The sequence below is a fragment of the Physella acuta genome, unplaced genomic scaffold (assembly GCF_028476545.2).
Source record: "Physella acuta isolate Inbredline_101_S28 unplaced genomic scaffold, ASM2847654v3 ptg000446l, whole genome shotgun sequence".
In the NCBI taxonomy this organism is placed as follows: domain Eukaryota; kingdom Metazoa; phylum Mollusca; class Gastropoda; family Physidae; genus Physella; species Physella acuta.
Genome location: NW_026731965.1, coordinates 162,246 through 182,500, shown reverse-complemented (window position 1 = coordinate 182,500; position 20,255 = coordinate 162,246). Strand labels below are relative to the sequence as shown.

At 35.8% G+C, this 20,255-nt stretch overlaps 3 protein-coding genes across 3 annotated transcripts in view; 1 reads left to right on the top strand and 2 right to left on the bottom strand.

Moving 5' to 3' along the window:
- Positions 1 to 7,729, top strand: part of LOC131943188 (glucose dehydrogenase [FAD, quinone]) — an 8,443-nt gene extending 714 nt beyond the window's left edge. The window contains exons 2-11 of the mRNA XM_059303197.1: positions 1,564 to 1,772; positions 2,552 to 2,744; positions 2,928 to 3,059; positions 3,394 to 3,515; positions 4,272 to 4,439; positions 4,544 to 4,694; positions 5,043 to 5,179; positions 5,415 to 5,592; positions 5,986 to 6,211; positions 7,546 to 7,729. Of these exons, the coding sequence (XP_059159180.1) occupies positions 1,564 to 1,772; positions 2,552 to 2,744; positions 2,928 to 3,059; positions 3,394 to 3,515; positions 4,272 to 4,439; positions 4,544 to 4,694; positions 5,043 to 5,179; positions 5,415 to 5,592; positions 5,986 to 6,211; positions 7,546 to 7,690 (1,661 nt within the window). The 3' untranslated portion in view covers positions 7,691 to 7,729. The remainder of the gene's footprint in view (positions 1 to 1,563; positions 1,773 to 2,551; positions 2,745 to 2,927; positions 3,060 to 3,393; positions 3,516 to 4,271; positions 4,440 to 4,543; positions 4,695 to 5,042; positions 5,180 to 5,414; positions 5,593 to 5,985; positions 6,212 to 7,545) is intronic.
- Positions 7,730 to 10,227: 2,498 nt separating this feature from the next.
- Positions 10,228 to 12,166, bottom strand: LOC131943200 (glucose dehydrogenase [FAD, quinone]-like). Its single transcript, XM_059303209.1, has 3 exons — positions 12,049 to 12,166; positions 11,019 to 11,244; positions 10,228 to 10,378 (listed from the first exon to the last, which is right to left on the bottom strand). Exons 1-3 carry the CDS (start codon positions 12,164 to 12,166, stop codon positions 10,228 to 10,230), a joined length of 495 nt encoding a protein of 164 aa, XP_059159192.1.
- LOC131943191 (choline dehydrogenase, mitochondrial) lies at positions 11,123 to 20,228 on the bottom strand. Its single transcript, XM_059303201.1, has 10 exons — positions 20,102 to 20,228; positions 19,273 to 19,481; positions 18,146 to 18,338; positions 17,599 to 17,730; positions 15,726 to 15,847; positions 14,397 to 14,564; positions 14,059 to 14,209; positions 12,797 to 12,942; positions 12,049 to 12,226; positions 11,123 to 11,244 (listed from the first exon to the last, which is right to left on the bottom strand). Exons 1-8 carry the CDS (start codon positions 20,220 to 20,222, stop codon positions 12,908 to 12,910), a joined length of 1,131 nt encoding a protein of 376 aa, XP_059159184.1. The 5' UTR covers positions 20,223 to 20,228; the 3' UTR covers positions 11,123 to 11,244; positions 12,049 to 12,226; positions 12,797 to 12,907.
- Between the last annotated feature and the right edge of the window lie 27 nt (positions 20,229 to 20,255).

The window sequence follows — 20,255 nt, the reverse complement described above, 5'->3', positions numbered from 1 at the left end:
CATGATCATTGAATTCATAAAGTTTTTTAAATATTTGTTTTATTTTCTACTTTATAGCGATTCCTAATTTATAAAATCGACACGACTAAAAATATTTGCTTTAAAAAACCATCAGTAACTCGCGATATCTGAAAGATGATTATCTGTCCCGTGAAAGCTGTCGTCCGTGACCATGTTTTACAGATGACAACAGTTTCTTAATTTTGTTACCTCCCCTTACTTTCAAGTCATTTAAAAACTTTTTTTTTATCTGCCCCTAAAATATCGACCGGCTTTACGATTGTAAACATTTTCGTTATCTGCAGCTCACCAGACTGTTTGGGTGATCGCGTCTAGTCTTTCGGTATTGAATCTCGTAATCTGAGTGATTTAATTTTGTTATTTCCCCTCAGTTTAAAAACGTTTAATTAATTTTTTTTTGACTAATTATACATCTAAAATTAAAAATAGATAGACTTGTATTGTCATCGAAGTGGAACATATCTGGAAAGTTTGAACGAAACTGCTGCAGCAGAAATCCGTCAAAATTGAGCTACAATATTTGCCACAAACCCACAAACAAACAAGCAAATAAACAAACAAATAAACAAACAAATAAACAGCGGTTGTGGACTAAATAAAAGCTTGTAATAAAGATCTATCGACCGTTTAGTTTGTTCATTTAAACATACTGGTTAATTGGAACCCCAAGTTGTGGTTTGTCGATAGATAGGAAAATGATGAATTCATTTAGATGATGGTCGGATAAACACATCATGAGATTTAACAGCTACTATAATGTAACAGTGTAACAGTTTATATTTTGGTTACACCCTATTGATGAAGATAACAGATACATCAACATGTAACGCCAAGTAGAAGTCTATTATATTAACTTTGACTGTGTATAATTCAGTATTATCGCTTAGAACGAAGTTATTAGTTTTTTACCCCGTTTAGAGTCCCAAAACATTGGCGCTCGGTGCGGCCGCCCCCCCCCCCCCCTCCCCCTAGCACCTCCACCCAACCCCACCCTCGCCACTGCTAGAACCACATCCATGTGTGCAGCATGAGATGCAGGCTAACAAATAAAACACGCACGACAAAACACCTTGACGAAAAAAAGGTGTTGTCTAGCTTGGTTGTTGTCGGGGTAAAAGTTTCTCTACAACAAATTAAAGTTGTGGGACATATTTCCAAAATGAAGCAGCTTTACAGTTGAGCTTGAATAGGGCTGGTAAGTATGTCACCAACCAGTTCTACGGCTCAATAAAACCTGCATGAGCCATATAACTGGTTGGTGACCTACTTACCAGCCCTATTCTCAAGGAAAATAGATTTAGTGGTGTTGTGGTCTCAGCCCCTATCATGCTACACGGTATTTTAAAAAAATATACATTCTTCATTTATACTCTTGACAAAACATGTATTAACACTATATTGTATTGCGTTTTCTGTCTCAAAGCTTGGTTTAATCCCAACCCCATCCCACACTCCCCACCTCTCTCAAACTCATCTGTAAACTTAACTTAATAATTTAGGGTTCTATAGAATGTTAGGAGGATTTGTATTTTATCTCCCCAGTGGGTGCCGGGTCAGCAGGATGTGTTGTGGCAGGTCGTCTGTCAGAAGACAGGGGCGTCTCCGTGTTGTTGGTAGAAGCTGGTGGAGACGACAGGGGGAACCCTTTACTGACAATCCCAGCGCTGGCTGCACTCAACATAGGGTCCAGTGTAGACTGGGGCTACGTTACAGAACCACAGCCTGGCATCATGGGAGGATTGATTGGTGGGGTGAGTCATTAGATGGGAGGGTTGGTGGGGTGAGACATTAAATGGGAGGGTTGGTGGGGTGAGTGATTAGATGGGAGGGTGGGTTGGGTGAGTCATTAGATGGGAGGGTTGGTGGGGTGAGTCATTATATGGGAGGGTTGGTGGGGTGAGTCATTAGATGTGAGGGTTGGTGGGGTGAGTCATTAGATGGGAGGGTTGGTGGGGTGAGTCATTAGATGGGAGGGTTGGTGGGGTGAGTCATTAGATGTGAGGGTTGGTGGGGTGAGTCATTGGATAGAAGGGTTGGTGGGGTGAGTCATTAGATGGGAGGGTTGGTGGGGTGAGTCATTAGATGTGAGGGTTGGTGGGGTGAGTCATTGGATGGAAGGGTTGGTGGGGTGAGTCATTAGATTGGAGGGTTGGTGGGGTGAGTCATTAGATGGGATGGTTGGTGGGGTGAGTCATTAGATGGGAGGGCAGGGGGGTGAGTCATTAGATGGGAGGGTTGGTGGGGTGAGTCATTAGATGTGAGGGTTGGTGGGGTGAGTCATTAGATGGGAGGGTTGGTGGGGTGAGTCATTAGATGGGAGGGTTGGTGGGTGGGGTGAGTCATCAGATGGGAGTGTTGATGGGTGGGGTGAGTCATTAGATGGGTTGATTGGTTCGTTTACGTAAGCAATTATTGATAACTGATGTATTTCAAGCAAACGTTAAACTTATTATTCAAAATTAATTTAAATCTTAATATAAAAGTTACAGTAGCTAAAGACTTGTCTGTAAAGTGATGAAATATTTTCCAGCGTTCGTACTGGCCTCGTGGTAAAGTCCTAGGCGGTACTGGCAGCATCAATGGCATGCAGATAACTCGAGGCTCCAGACACGACTTTGACAGGTGGGCCAGGTACGTCAGAGATAACAGCTGGGACTACAACCATGTCTTACCTTACTTCAAGAAGCTGGAGGACATGCTGGTGTTGGAACTCAGGAACTCAGGTTATATTTTGACTTGGCAAAATCATTTTATTTTTTTTTTATTTAGAAACGGTTTTTTTTTCTAGGTAAAGAGTTTGAAATGAATCAAAGTAAAACATTTACAGATTTTATAGTTCAGATATCGAGGTTTATATAAAAAACTTACAACTTCTATTTTTAAACTTTACTACTTTTGCTGTGTAGTCTATCATGGACGGGATGGACCTATTCCCGTGACACACCCCGACCCCCAGCCCATCGTACCCAAACTACTGGAGGCGGGTCTTGCTGCGGGATACACAATAAATCCAGATTACAACGGGGAGACAATGGACGGTAATGCTCTTACATAGTGTCAATGTAATCAGTGTTTCTTCCAGACTTTTTGACTTTTTCTCTAGGGGAGGGGGGGGGGGGGGAGAACTTGAATTTGGGGGGGGGGGATAAAATTTCCGGGTCGGGATGGGGCGGACACTGTTAAAAGTATGTATTGTCTATATAAATTCCGCCTCCCCCCCCCACCCGAAGAGATTCGTGGAAGAAACTCTGAATGTAATATGTAATTAGTAACACTCTATGATCGGTTTTTAGTAAATGTATAACGACCTCTAAAGAATTTTGTTGTTATTGTTTAAATATAATTAGATTTTTTTTAATGATCTATTTTCAGGTATTACCAGGACACAAAACAACATCAAATTCGGCCAGAGATGGTCAACGTCCAGAGCTTACATCCACCCAGCGTTAAACAGGACAAACCTTCACGTCTCGCTCAACTCTACTGTCACCAAAGTACGGGACGAACGTTAACATCTAAATATTGTCTCCGCCATTGGTTACAGTTATAACTAATACAAGATAAATATATCATACAAAATATCTAAGATAATAATATATTCAACAAAATATCTAATATAATAATATATCATACAAAATATCTAAGATAATAATATATTCAACAAAATATCTAATATAATAATATATCATACAAAATATCTAAGATAATAATATATTCAACAAAATATCCAATATAATAATATATCATACAAAATATCTAAGATAATAATGAATCATACACAATATCTGTGATAATATTTCGACACAATATCTAAGAATATAACATATCAGAAGAAATATCTAATTTAATATTTCAGACAAAATAAATAAATCACAGCGGCTGAAACAAAATTCTCAGACATAATATCTCAACAAATATTTCTTATATAATATACCAGACAAAAAATGTCATGTAGAGAGGAATGAACTATTTGTTTACCACTGGTCTTGTGTAGTAAAGCCTTGATCTATTTGTTTACCACTGGCCTTATGTAGAACCTTGAACTATTTGTTTACCACTGGCCTTATGTAGAACCTTGAACTATTTGTTTACCACTGGCCTTATGTAGAACCTTGAACTATTTGTTTACCACTGGCCTTATGTAGAACCTTGATCTATTTGTTTACCACTGGCCTTATGTAGAACCTTGAACTATTTGTTTACCACTGGCCTTATGTAGAACCTTGAATTATTTGTTTACCACTGGTCAGATCAACATAGACTGGCTAAGAGCAAACGGTGTTGTGTTCACGAAGAACGGTAAAACCTACACTATAGGGGCCAGGCGAGAGGTCATCCTATCTGCTGGGGTCATCGGCTCTCCACAGATTCTCATGCTGTCTGGGATTGGCCCTAGGAAACATCTGGAAGATTTAAAGGTACTTTTCTTTCCAATGTAAATTAATGTATTTAAAACTAGATTGTAGACGTTTACAGTTTTATCAAACCGAAACACTTAAACCAATATTTGTGTCCTCACCAGATTAGAATAAAGCGAGATCTTCCCGTAGGCTACAACCTCCAAGACCACATTGCCTTTGATGTAGGGGTCAAAATAAACGAGTCGCTGACCATCTCTAGAAGAAAGTTAAGCGACCCAGCCACAATTGCTCAGTACACTGTCAACGGTACAGGTCAGTCAGCACACATCCTCAGGGTACATGCATTCGACACACTACGGGATGGCGTGGTCGAATGGTAGGGCATAAGACTGCTAGCCTGAAGGTTCGAGTTCAGATCCCGATCTGTACTCGAGACTGTAAAACGGCCCATGAATTCACCCATTTCTAATGGGTGCCTGATTCACGTTAGGGAAAGTAAAGATGACTAGGCATAGTGCTGACCACACCTCCAATTTAAAAGTCGACGACAAGCAACATGTAAACTCTTCTTCATCGGCTCTATGAATAGAAGGTATGAAAGGGGGACTTATACTTTTATTATAATTACTCGGAGATTTCAAAATTTCATAAATACCACAGGTCCGCTAGCCACAAGTATGGCCGAAGTTTTTGCCTTTAAGTCAACCACCAACACCACTGACATGCCGAATCTTCATTTAGAGTTTGCGCTCATCCTCTCTAATACTTCAGAAAATACATTCGGCTACACTCCAGATGTATGTCTTTATTATATACCTTTGCATCTATGTATATAAATAAATCAATAAATAAATAATAAATAAATAAATAAATAATATATATATATATATATATATATATGTATATAAATGTCAATAATTATATATGTAACTGATATGTATATAATATGTAACTGGTATATATTTTTTTATATATAGTAGCAGTTGGCACATGTGTCAAATTATAAGCAAATAGTTTTGTTTTTTTCCGTAGGTTTTGGCTCTGATGTCCAAGAGAAACACAGCAGAATACGGGTTTTTGTGTATTGCTTCGGTAATAAGAACCAAGAGTCAGGGGAGGATAACTCTTAGGTCAACAGATCCCAATGCTAAACCGATAATCTATGCCAATTATTTTAATGTCAAGTCTGACCTTGACACTTTAGTGGACGGTGAGTACCCTACAAACAAACACACGCACATGCATACAGACACAAACACAAACACGCACACATATATACATACACTTCTGCATGCACACACACACACACTTATAACACACAGTAAACACACGCACACAAACACACACATACCCGCACACACAAACACACGCACAGAGACACAAACATGCACACATATATACATACATGACTGCACACACCCACCCACACATACACACACACACACACAACAAATACGTACACACACGCGAACACGCACATACACACACATATTTATACAGAAATATATATATATATATATATATATATATATATATATATATATATATATATATATATATATATATATATATATATATATATATATATATACTCTTACACCAGGTATCAGAGAGTGTGAAAAGATTGTCAACACTAGCACCATGCAGGCTATCGGGGCTGAGTTAACTGACAACACACCTTCCCCCCATTGTTCTAACTTCACGTTCAGATCTCGTCAGTACATGGAGTGTCTGGTCAAATATCGGCCAGTCAGCAACTATCACCCCGTGGGGACCTGCAAGATGGGACCCAGAGGTGACCCTACGGCCGTGGTGGACTCACAGCTCAGGTACCTTAGCCTTTACAATAAAACATTTCTTGCGTGGGCTTGCAGAATCTGTGCCGTCATTGAGTGTCATAATAAAGCGGGAGTGATCGCCCCTAGACTTTCTCGAATATTCTTATATAACACTACGGGGGACGGCAACTCGGGATATAAACATAATTTAAATCAATTTTTCATTACTAAAACTTTTAAAAATAGAATAGAATCTCGTAGAAAAAAAGAATTGCGCACCAAGTGAACGGCAAACAATATCTGTATAATAGTGCGGAATATTAGTAATTTATAAATTTATTTTCGTTTTTTTGAGAAATCGGAAATAGCGTAAATTACTACTTCCGGTCAACGGAAATTATTCAAAATTTGACATAAGGCTGAAAATTAGATCTTGTACTTATAGATGCAATTTCGTTAATATACCGTAGACAGTTCTCAAGTTATAGGCTTTTGAAAAATTGAAAGTAGAATAAGTTCCACTTCCATTGATCGGAAATCGCTGAAAAGTTGATACAGAACTACAAATTTGATATAGTTTGATATAATACTTACATATGAAATTTCATCTACCAAGCTGTAACGGTACTCAAGTTATCGTGTTTACAGACATACATACACACAGACAAACGCGCAAAATTCCAAACCCCAGTTATTCCGACTCGAATACGTATAAATCGCCGAAATTTTGATAAATCTGAATTTATAATTTTTGCCCGATTAAAAAAAGTCCTCTATACTCCGTGTGTGATGAAGTCCTGAGATGTAAAGTGATGAAAACTGTCAAAATTTCATGTGATTTTTGTGTGTACGATTTCAATACTTCCTCTATACTCTGTAAACAAGAAAGTAAAAAATTAATCTGATTAACCCTTCCTGTTTGCCGCTTTTCATTATTCTATAGTGACATTTTATTCTAAGGTGACCAGAGACTTATATGCATCAGCTCTCAGTATTGGATTAAATAAAAATGCACGTTAAAATTTAAATCTGGTGGCAGCCGCCTGTTCATCTCAGAGGCGTAGCGACCCTTCCCGGCGCCCGGGGACAAACTTTCGATTTGCACCCCCCCTCGAACTTTTCATTTGCATCCCCCCCCTCAAACTTTCGATTTGCACCCCCCTCGAACTTTTGGTTTGCACCCCCTTTCAAACTTTCAATTTGGCGCCCCCCCCCTAAGGTCGGCGCCCGGGGACATATGTCCCCCCGCCCCCCCCCCCTCGCTACGCCTCTGGTTCATCTCTGACACTCTAAAAATGTTTTTCGCTTTTGAAGTTTTGACTACAGCTGTCAAATGCCTATTGTACCTGATCACTAATTAATCTGATATGTGTTTGACCTCACAGAGTGAGAGGCGTGCGTGGTCTTCGTGTGGTGGACGCCTCTATAATGCCAGACATTGTGTCAGGGAACCCACAGACATCCGTCATCATGATCGCCGAGAAGGCGGCGGACCATATTAAAACGGCGAGGTGGTTTAATTTCAAATAATTTCCAATCTCTTATCAAGGAGAGTTTAAAAATGGAAATTTGAATACTAAATTTTTTTTGTGTTATTTAATTTGAACACAAACGATAATAGTTTCGAAATGTTTTTGAATATTTTGAAATATCATACGTTATTAAACTGTTATTAAAGTAAATATGGTTAAACAAATTAAATTGTTTTTTTTGTGTTGGACTATACTAAAGATGGATAATAATATGTATTTAAAGTTTTTAGTATCTTTGGTAACTAAATTTGATTAAATAAGAAAAGCCTAAACAGTTTACTTGTTTAGATTTTTATCACAGAAAATGTATCAAAAATGGTAGAAGTGTTTCGTGTGGTTCAAAAAACAATAATTTTAGTTAAAAACTTTATCGGCCAAGATTTGAGAACACATTATTATAATATGGGGTTTTCATAATATCGATCACGGAGTTCATGTACAATCAATGATTTTCTTATGAAAATGAAACCACAGTTTATAACTTAGACTGAATGAAAATAAAAAGAAATGTAACCTTAAACTGAAAAAATATATATATTTTCGAGTTATGAATTCCATTTCTTTAAACGTTTGAAGAATATCTGCTATGAAAATCGGTAAGTTACGAATTACATTTCTTTAAACGATGGAAATAATTCTTTGAAAAAAGATATTAGAATATGTTGATAACGAAAAATGTTTTTTTAAATTTATACACAACATTCAAAGCTGGTTAAACGTGATTGTATAATGTGATTTTTAAAAACGCGAAACAGTTTATTTTAAACGAGCCGACACGCGGCGTATCATACGTGCGCCGCTATTTAGTTGTTTTATATTCTACTTTTCAGTATTTCATAATTTGTTAATTCGACAGTACCAGTGCTGTCACTGAAAATATTTGCTTTAAAACACTATAAGTAGCTCGTTAAGGACGATACTACCCCCCCCCTCCCGTGAAAGCAGCCTACTCTTAGCTACCTCCCCTAAGTTTAAAATCGTTTCATACTAAATTATCTGCCCCTAATAGCCGTCACTAAACATTTAGCGTGAACCACAACTCACAAGACTTCCTAGAGAGGAAGAGTGGGGACTGCAAGGCGCGCTTTCTAACGTCTCCAAGAAGAGAATTATATATACAGATTTGATGAAACTATCTTGACTAAGATTACCATTTAACAAAGAAACCTGAAGAAAGAATAATTGTTTCAACATCCACAAGAACTTTTGCACGAATACAATGAGAACCTGTTCCAGAATCTGTAGATAATGTTGGAGTAGGTGTAACTTTAAAAGAAATGATTAAATTTTTTATTTTTATTTTATTTGATTAATTTGTTTATCTAAAGCCAAAAAAAGTCAAACAAAAAAATACGTTTCATAGGCACAGTGTCATATGCAAATAGTTTAAAGAAATAGTTCACATTACAAAAATGCTTGTGCTAGAAATAAACAAGTAATTAAAAAAAGTCTAGTGACAATTTTAGCGCAATTTCCTTATGTTATCTAAAAATAGCTCTGTCGTAGCGTAAATCAAGAGCAGGGTTAGTAAAACCATTGGTTAGTTATTAAAACGTTTTTTATTAAAAAAAATTTCAGTATTTTACATGTTTTATTTACAATAGAGTAACATGACTAAAAACCATTGCGCGCCTAGCTACCAAACGTGATGTCGCAGCCATTGAACGTGATGGCGCAGCTATTGAACGTGATGACGCGTGTGGTGTGGTTGGAAAAACATGCCTACTAATTCGGTCCAAATTTTAATTAATTCAAAATTTTTTTTGTGACCGAACAAAAGGATATTTTTGAAAACTTTCTTCGGCAATATTGTTCTAAATTATGACAGGAATCGATTGGTACATGTTTCAAGTTGCTAAGTGGTCTGGTTGCCGAGATATGGGCAAAAAACTGTATTTTCTCGAGGTTTTTTGGCTTTTTCGGGAAATCCATGAAAGAAACCCGGAATTTTTATGGCCTATGTTCATCCTCGTAGCTTGCTTAACATAATTGCTTTTGTAACTAGTCATCGATATTGCTTCGTTGAGGAGGAGATACGACTTAAAGCCCGGACACACATCCATACATTCATCCATCCATTCCCAGAAATGAGTTAATAAACGCAATTCTCCAGAATGGAAATTGCGCTAAAAAGTCGGCCTTTCTTGACGAAAAGTCAAGTGTAACAAAAATAATTTAGTTATACAAGAGGAGAAGAGGCAAGTTTTTAAAAACATTAACTGAGTTATTCCCCTTTACCCAATAGGTTACAAAAGCTATTCAACGTTTTGCATCATGCGTGAAGGAACTAACACATAGTGAAATTATTATAAAAAAAATTAAATAGCCCAGGAAATTTATTGTTGGTAATCATATATTTGCTTTTGTAAAAAGTAATTATCAAATCAATTGCTTACAAAGGAAATTATAATCATGTTTATTTGACACATTCATTAATGTTTTTATCTGATATGTAACAATTAAAAAAAAATTCCCATGCTAACAGATTTTCAGTTCAATAAACAAGAAAAAAACATCTCTTTATTTTGAGTGATTCTACAAGTCGATTGGTTTAAGTGGTTGTTTCCCTTTAATCATGTCCGCTGCCTTCTCAGCTATCATAACAACAGGAGCATTTGTGTTCCCTGACACAATCCATGGCATCACAGAGGCGTCTACCACACGGAGACCAGATATACCTCGAACCCTGGAACACAAGTTTTGGAAAAATGTTTGGTAAAAAAAAAGATTTTACGGTAGATTTGACATGTGTGCTATGGGTAGATTTGACTCGTGTTTGGTATGGGTAAAATTTCTCAAGTGTGGTATGGGTAGATTTGTCTCAAGTGTGGTATGGGTAGATTTGTCTCAAGTGTGGTATGGGTAGATTTGTCTCAAGTGTGGTAGGGGTAGATTTGTCTCAAGTGTGGTATGGGTAGATTTGTCTCAAGTGTCGTATGGGTAGATTTGTCTCAAGTGTGGTAGGGGTAGATTTGTCTCAAGTGTGGTAGGGGTAGATTTGTCTCAAGTGTGGTGGGGGTAGATTTGTCTCAAGTGTGGTGGGGGTAGATTTGTCTCAAGTGTGGTAGGGGTAGATTTGTCTCAAGTGTGGTATGGGTAGTTTTGTCTCAAGTGTGGTATGGGTAGATTTGTCTCAAGTGTGGTTTGGCTAATTCTTCTTCTGATTTATCAGGCTTGTTGTATAATTTACAAAGAAATGACAACCCATTTATTGAAATTAGAACATACTAGAACATATCATGATGCTTTATGGATGAATACTTGAGTTTTTGTATTGAAGTTAGAACATACTAAAACGTATACTGATGCTTTAAACGGATGGATACCTGAGTTTCCCATCCACCACAGCCGTTCTGTCTCTCCTTGGCCCCATCTTGCATGTCCCCACAGGGTGGTACTCAGTGCTGGCCCTCAGCTTGACCACACACTCCCAGTACTTGTGGGATCCGAACCTGTGTTGTGCACATTGCGAGGCTGGCGTGTCCTCAGTCAACTCAGCTCCGATAGCTTTCATTGTTGGCGTGTTGACCAGGTTGTGACATTCACGGATTCCTTGTGGGAGAAATGATTTAATAAAAATCTTAAATTATAAAATACTATTCAAAATTAAAATCCTATTATTAATAACTGATTTTGAAGCTACTTTGTTGCTATAAATTTAGTTGTATTGAAATATTATGTAATGATTCAATGAATCTAAAATGCAGGGGCGTAGCGAGGGGGGGGGGGGGGGGGCGGGGGGTGCGGACCGCACCGGGTGACACCATTTAGGGGGGTGACACCAAGGCAAAAAATAGCAAAATATATAGAGAAAAACTCGAGGGGGGGGGGGGGTGCAAATCGAAAGTTTGAGGGGGGTGCAAATCGAAAACTGGGGGGGGGGGGGGGGTGCAAATCGAAAGTTTGAGGGGGGGGGGGTGCAAATCGAAAATTTGAAAGTTTGTCCCTGGGAAGGGTCTCTATGCCTCTGGGGGGGGGGGGGGGGGGGTGACACCATTAAGTGCCGCACCGGGTGACACCCGACCTCGCTACGTCACTGCTAAAATGTAACTTATTAGAAGACAATAAGGACCACATATATATACACTCAGAAAAGTAGGCACTTCACAAATGTAAGACTTGAGAAAATATGCTCTAACACTAATATTGCACATATCATTTTAAAACAATGTTTTTTTCTTTCATAGGGCTCGGGAAAATATAGACACTTTAAACTTCGAAAGTTGATGATTAGTTTATTAAATCTTACAAAACGATTGACTAAAGTTTAATTTCTCTCCCTCCCCCCCCCCCACTCTAATACACCAATCACGAACTGTGAACTAGTTTTAAGTTGAATGTATTGATATCAAATACCTTTAATCAAAGTCTCCACGTCCTCTGGTTCAGCTAAGTAATTGGCTTCTATTTTCGGGTAAGTGAAAGGGTTTGCTGACCGTAAGGTGATTTTTCCTCGACTGGCCGGATGTAACATTACAGGAAAACATGAGAATCCGAACTTAGCTGTGTCTCTTTTGGACATATCAGCTCTCACCTATGGGAATTGCATTTGCATATTCAACATATTAAAGTATTTGAGCATATAACAAAAATGTCTTGTATACCAAGTTTTTATAATACTATGCAAAACTGGAAAATAAAATGTGCACATTTTAAGAATATAATTTTGGCAATCACAATCAATTAAAAATATGCCAAAAGTCTGTATAACTTTTTCTCTATCTCCCCAACTCTCTCTTTCTCTCTCATTCTATATATGCACAGGGCAAAATATATAAGAATATATAATTCAGAATGTACTTCGGTGAGTTCTCTGCTCTCTATGTAAACAACACAATATTATTTAGAATGACTTCCCCTTTCACGCAATCTTTTTTTATATGATTAAGTTTTAATAAACTCTTTTTGTGTGCGAGACTGTTTGTACTTCTACAGATAAGTTACAGTACAATTAATTCTTAATTGGATGTCTATATTTCACACTTTAAAATATTTTTTCTGACTGCAATACTTAACAAACAATCACTTTGAGACACAATGGAATTCTTAAAAACATGACATAAATTGTAATGGTGTTGTTTTGAAAAGTTTTGCAAGCTCTTACTTGTGAGTTGTATCCAAACACGTTCCTGTTGGTTCCAGAAAGAATACTTAGAAATAGAATTTGCAGGTCTGGCCAGTCCCTGTATAACCCTCTTCGATAAAAACTTTTAAATTACATAGCTTCTCCAAGTGTGGATGCCAGTGGACCTGAAGTTAAGGTTTAAGATAAAGAATGGCTTTCACTTAGCAAAGTCATTTATACGTGTATTTAATGTACATAAACCTGTACATCGTAAGCACAAGTACACGTACCCGTACACATTCTTAATAAATAATTACTTTAGTCAAAACAAAATCATATAATTTATTTCAGTCATTAATGCTGGTTCTCAACACTTATTATGAAATCCCAAAAGTAGATTTCTATGAAAATTTTGAACGATTTCCAGTAAACAGGATTGTAATATTTACTTGTATTTGTGGATTTTCAAAGAAAGCTCAGAATGTGAAGCTTTCAGACCAAATTCACATAAAGATACATAATGTAGGAGCCTTTTGCCTCTAGATCTATGTGTTTTCTTGGAAAATGAACTGTTTTGTTGCATACATACCTAACGTTTTTGTAGTCAAATCCCACTCGAAGTGTTACCCTAACACTACCTGTAGTGTGCGAATATTTTGGAGCTCACTCTTGCTTTATGCACTTAATATTACCAGCAATATTTACTGAGTTGATAAATTCAACACATTTAAAGGGCCGTTTGGTTTAGGTTTGTGGTTAGTGGTTTGGGTTTGTGGTTAGTAGTTTGGGTTTGGGTTTATGGAGAGTTATTTGGGTTTGTGGTATGGTGTTTGTGGTTTGGGTTTGTGATTTGTTGTTTGTGGTATGGGTTTGTGGTTTGTGGTTGGGGTTTGTAGTTTGTAGTTTGTGTTTGTGGTTTGTGGTTTGTGTTTGTGGTTTGTGTTTGTGGTTTGTGTTTGTGGTTTGTGTTTTTGGTTTGTGGTTTGGGTTTGTAGTTTGTGGTTTGTGTTTTTGGTTTGTGGTTTGTGGTTTGTGGTTTGTGGTTTGTGGTTTGTGGTTTGGGTTTGTAGTTTGTGGTTTGTGTTTGCGGTTTGTCATTTGCGTTTGTGGTTTGTGACTATTTAAATCGCCACGGGAAGCTACTCTCATACAAATCCACAAAGCGTAAATACAACTTCATTTTAAATACAGTGTAGTTTAAAGTTTAGGCTTTATATTTTCTGATTTTTCTATGCTGTAACTGATGTCCATATAAAACTAAAGCTGTCTTATAAGTTTTATCACAAGAACAACATAGTTACCTGTGCCGTTGACTATGTATTGTTGAAAGACTTGCGGAGTTCCGAGACTTGCAGGATCAACACTTAACGGTTCATTGATCTTAACACCAACGTCAAAAGACATGTGATCTTGTAGATTTTCTCCAACAGGCAGGTCAGCTAGTACAGGGATCTACGGTAAATAATTAAAACAAACCATGTTATTGTTCTTTAATAAATTACGATTTTAATGACTTCCGTCAAATATTAAATTAATTCATTGTAACGCGCACTGTTTAATGTAATAAAATTTTAAATGTTCTTAGTTTTCTCAATAAACCGTATTTTACAAGTAACTACTGTTTAAATAAGAGAAAAACCTTCAAACTTTCCAGATGTTTCTTAGGCCCGACCCCAGACAACATGAGAATCTGTGGAGAGCCGATGGTCCCAGCAGACAGGATGACCTCACGTCTGGCTCTGATGGAGTGCTGGACGCCATCTTTAACAAATACCACACCCCGCGCTCTCTGCTGTCGTATGTTTACCTAGACGGCACTAAATGATTAGTCTCTTGAGATGATTGTTAACAGGGTGCTAGTTTTCCAAAACAGAACGATAAAAAAAATCATAAAAAACGTTTTAATAACAAGCTTTTATGTACTAATGCACTAAAAAGTAGAAAATAAATTATACACTACTATTTAAATCACTATAAAGAAAAGCGTGGGTCACTTTAGTACTTTAGTACCTATTTTATACCTTTACTAATATTTGAGAAGAGACCCACGCTTTTCTTTATAGTGATTTAAATAGTAGTGTATAATTTATTTTCTACTTTTTAGTGCATTAGTACATAAAAGCTTGTTATTAAAACGTTTTTTTATGAATTTTTTTTCAGTACTTTACATGTTTTATTTACGATAGTGTTACATGACTAAAAACCATTGCGCGCCTATTGAACGTGATGGCGCAGCTATTCAACCTGAAGGCGCAGCTATGGAACGTGATGACGCGTGTGGTGTGGTTGGATAGACATGCCTACTAATTCGGTCCAAATTTTAATTAATTCATAAAAAATTAATTAGGCATCGAATTAAGTCAAATTTAGTTTCAGATTGCATTGTCTTCATGTCTTGACCCACGTGCCAAATGTGAATCGTATCGGTCAAGTAGAAGTGTCCGAATTTTCACTCCTGCGTTTCTATCTAGACTGACGACAGACTGACGACTGACGACAGAGGAAGTGAGTTAAATAAAAGCTTGTAAAAATTATCTATTTATTTGGAAAATTAAAACATCCTGATGTCATTTAATAAATTAGAAGGGGTCTCAACAAAATTTGAAATAACACCTAGATGGAAGATGTTACGGCACTAAATGATTAATCTCTTGAGATGATTGTTAACAGGCTTCTGATGCCAGTTTTCCAAAACAGAACAATAAAAGAATGTATCTGTTTATTTGGAAAGTTAAACAATCCTGATGGGATTTAATAAAATAGAAGGTGTCTCAACCAAATTTGACCTAACTCACAGACTTCCGAAATTCGTGGCATAACGTTTGTGTTGAATCAAATGTTAGGATTGCTTGTTGCTTGTTTATTCTTTTTTTAGATCTTTTTTTTTGTGTCTCGAAGAATGCAAATCTTGCGTAAAAAATATATGTTAGGTAGAATAGGCCTAGTTTGATTGATACAATGTCCTTACTTTAGTAACAGAAGAATTCAACGACACATGGAGGTTTGACCTGTCAAGAACAGGATGGACATACGCTCTACTTGTTGACCACCTCTGGCTATTTTTGGCGTTGGCCTGGGTATAGGAGATACCTGTATAAAGAAGACCAGTAGAAACTAAACCAGATTGAACATTGAAAGAAAAGCGTGGGTCACTTTAGTATCTATTGGATACCTTTACTAATATTTAGGAAGAAACCCACGCTTTTCTTTACAGTTATTCAAATAGTAGTGCGTAATTTATTTTGTACTTTTTAAATGCATTATTAATTAAATGCTTGATATTAAAACGTTTTTTAATCATATTTTTTTGTACTTTAAATGTTTTAAATTTACAATAGTTGCATGACTAAAAACCATTGCGCACATACTGAACGTGATGACGCGTGTCTAATGGCGCTGAATAGTTTGATAAAACAGCCTACTAATTTGGACAAAATTTTAATTCATAAAAAAACAATCAGGCAACCAATGAAGTCAAATTTATTGTCATGTTGCATTGTCTTTATGTCTTGAACCACGTACCAATTTCGAATCGTATCTGTCAGTTAGAAGTCCCTGCAAGTTCGCTCGGGCGTTTCGATCTAAACAGACTAACGACTGACGACAGACAGAGGAAGTGAGTTAAATAAAAGCTTGTAAAAATCTAGCGTAGATTACGTGTTATCGTTTCTATTGTTATCAAACACGACGGAAAGAAAATCAATGATTGTACACCGACTTAAACAAACGTCCTAATTTCAGTTATAAAATAATCAATAGAGCTTATATGCTAAACCTGTACAGTAAATAGCTTTTACATGGGCTAAAATATGAATACAAACAAAACTTGTGTTTTTTTGCATATAAAATGATCAGCTTGTACATCTTATGAATTAAAAACTCGGTATTTTTCACGTTTAGAGCAGGCTGATTTTACGGTTATATTTACGGGAAAAAAATCGAGTTAAATTTCGCATTTTGAATTTATTGAAAACAACGTTACTATTTGTTTTATACGTTTATTCTCAACTTTCATGTGTCTAGAAATTTTAAATTGTTTAATACGTCGGTGTTTCAATTTAAAACAAAAACAATGGCTACTATTTTTTAAAATATTAATAGACTGCTGTTAATCAAAGCTATATATCAAGTATAAACAAGAATTATCTCCCGCTTTTTGTTCTTTTGTTTTCTTAGTTCGATGATTTATAAAATTTCTATGTGAGCACCAACTTACCTTATGCCGCCTTGTGAGCTTTGTCTAGTTTTTTTTCCTTTTGCTAATGTATACTTTAAATGCAGTTAAAATTAATTTAAAATATATGAGATTCAAAATGAGATTTTCGTGAGTTAACATTGTAAATATATAAAATTTGAATTACTGGAAATGGGTTCTTATTGAGACAGTTGTAGTGAGCTGAGAGACCGCTTGTGGATATAAAAAAAACAACATATATACAAAAATGTTTTAGTAATTTTAAAACTTGCGTACTGCTTATTGGAATTTACGACTTTATTGAAAATTTTTCAATCGAATGGCAAAAATAATGTGGTTTTAAAGCGGAAAGAGCTTTAATGATTAAAAAATGGAAAAATAGATCAAAGGATTTTCAACGATATATTTAATTTTTTTTCCGAATATATTAAACACATTCAATTAAAGGATCTGACTCTGCTTTTATAAGAAATATGGTTTTTTAATAAAATATTTACTTTGCAGTTTTAAATTGATAAAGTTGTGTATTCTAGAAAGATTTGTTTTTGTTTCCTTTGTTCAAGAATTGAACAGATAAACGTTGTTGTGGTAAAAGCAAACCCAAGTGTCTAATTTAAAAATAAATTTCGTTCTCAAGTTTAATTACCCGGCATAGTTTCGCCATTGTAGTCTTTATTATAAGTGTATCCAACAGTGTTTGCCGCTTCGATAATCTCCTCTACGATTGGCTGGTTGGAAAATCTTGAAACTGGAACGGGGCCATTTTGGTTGTGGTAGTCTAGAAGTGATAGATAATAAGTAAACAATTTAACATGAAACCAAATTAAAACAACGACAAAGCAATACGTCCAAAAAAAAAACAAAAAACAAAAACAAACAAAAAAACAAACAAATTTCATTATTCAAAATATTTATAGTGTCTTAAAAGTATTTGTAAAATGATTGTTACTTTTAAAATGTGTATTTGACATCAATCTTTAATTGGTATATAATGCACTATTGTGTTTAAAAAAAAAAATTAAACTCATTAAATTCATATAAAACCTACAGGGCCTACTTACATTGAGATATTACAACCCTAACGAGCTAACATCAGAGTCATATTAAACGTAATACGATATTCAATTAAATAAATTTGTAATCATTTAGTTGGACCGCTAGATAAAAATATATAGATTGGTTTGTTTAATTACCAGAATCTGTCAGTTCAGGAATCAACATGTCCTCAGATTTCTTGAAGTAAGGCAAGACTTGTCTGTAGTCCCAGTCAGTGGTTCCCAGGTAATCAGCCCACCTGTTGTAGTCGTGTCTTGAACCACGGACCCACTGCATTAAGTTTATACTGCTGCTACCTCCTAGAACTTTACCACGAGGCCAATATGAACGCTAGTAATAAGGAAAAATAAACCGAGAGTGATCTCCCCTAAACTTTCTCGAATATTTTTATATAACACCACGTGGGATGGCAACTCGGAATATAGACTTGATTTTTAATTAATTTAACTTTTAAAAATAGAATAAAATCTCGTAGAAAAAAAGAATTGCGCACCAAGCGAACGCCAAAACAAAATATGCATAATAGTGCGGAATATTATTAGTACTTTATAAATTCACATGCGTTTTTTTGAGAAATCGGAAATGGCGTAAATTTCTACTTCCGGTCAACGGAAATTACTCAAAAATTTATAGAAAGTAGAGGATAAGATCTTTTACTTACATGTGAAATTTCATTTATCTATCTGAAATAGTACTTAAGTTACAGAATTTTGAAAAAATTCAAAGTAGAAAAAGTACCACTTCCGGTTATCGGAAATCGCTCAAAAGTTGATACGGATCTACGACTTTGATAAAAGATATATGAAATTTTCTCAACCTAGCTGTAACGGTACTCAATATATCGTGTTTACAGACACACAGACACACAGACACACACAGACACACAGACATACGGACAAGATTGCAAAAATATGTTTTTCCGACTCAGGGTGGTGTAAAACGTCGAGATTTGTAATAATCTCTATTTTTTTTCACGAGTACAAGACTTTCTCTATACTTCGTATATACGAGAAAGTAAAAAAGGTACACTTCTATTGTGAAATATATATATATATATATATATATATATATATATATATATATATATATATATATATATATATATATATATATATATATATATATATATATATATTTATTTAATAAGATATCAACGTTTAATAAGCTGTTTATTATTTAAACCAGCTACTTGTTAGTTTTAACCTTGTTTTTTACTAGGGTAAAATCTAAAAGATGTAAAATTATATTAACGAATGATACACACGTTGTTCTCAAACCCTTCCATGATGCCAGGCTGAGGCTCTGTGTAGTAAACCCAGTCTACAGAACTCCGCAAGTTGAGCAGTGTCAGCCCGGGGGTCGTGATGTTAGGGTTCCCCTTGTCGTTGCCTCCTGCCTCCAACAATAACACAGTGACGTCATCGTCTTCAGACAACCTGCCGGCCAACACACAGCCAGCAGACCCTCCTCCAACTTGCCATGCAAAAAAAAAAAAAGGTTTTGTTAAAAATTGAAATGAAGCTTTATTTAAAAAACTTTATTTTTGTGTATATTTGTTTTGCTTGACCTGGGATGGTTTTAATAATAAATCAATTGTCGATATAGAGACAACTTTAACATATTGTCTAGTTGGTAAGCATTAATTTCAAATATGTTTGTAATATGTTGAAATTTAAACTTAAATGTCTTTAGTGCGTAATGTTTCTATCTCGTTGTGTGGTTTGTAAAACGGCCTAATTTCATGTTATTAATTAAATATATACCAATCTTATTTAAAAAAAATTAAAACCAAAACGGTTAAATTAAATATTAAACTATACTTTACTATCCTTACTTGCAGATTGTTATGTGAACAAATTTAAGCCGTAGTGTGAGCAGCTTTTGAAAACATACCCTCCAACCTTATGCAGGTGATCAAACCAGGTAAGGTATCGATTTAACTTTAACCCACATATTTTCGGCTGTGTAATTGATTAATGAGTGTATCCTCATTTAAAAAAAATTCTAATGTGTTGTTGAGAAAATGTAGTTTATGTTGTGAGATCAATCGTTGAGCATATTAAATAAAATTACAGCAAAGATATACTACGTACCAATGATATAATCATAGGCTGGTTCTGGAGTCTCCACGAAAGCTGCATCAACCAAACTCTCAGTGAGCACTAGACAGATGAATGAGATGGTGGATAAAAAGAGTTTGATAGAGGCTGCCATGTTGTCTAGTTGACTATGTGGCTTTGAATGGTC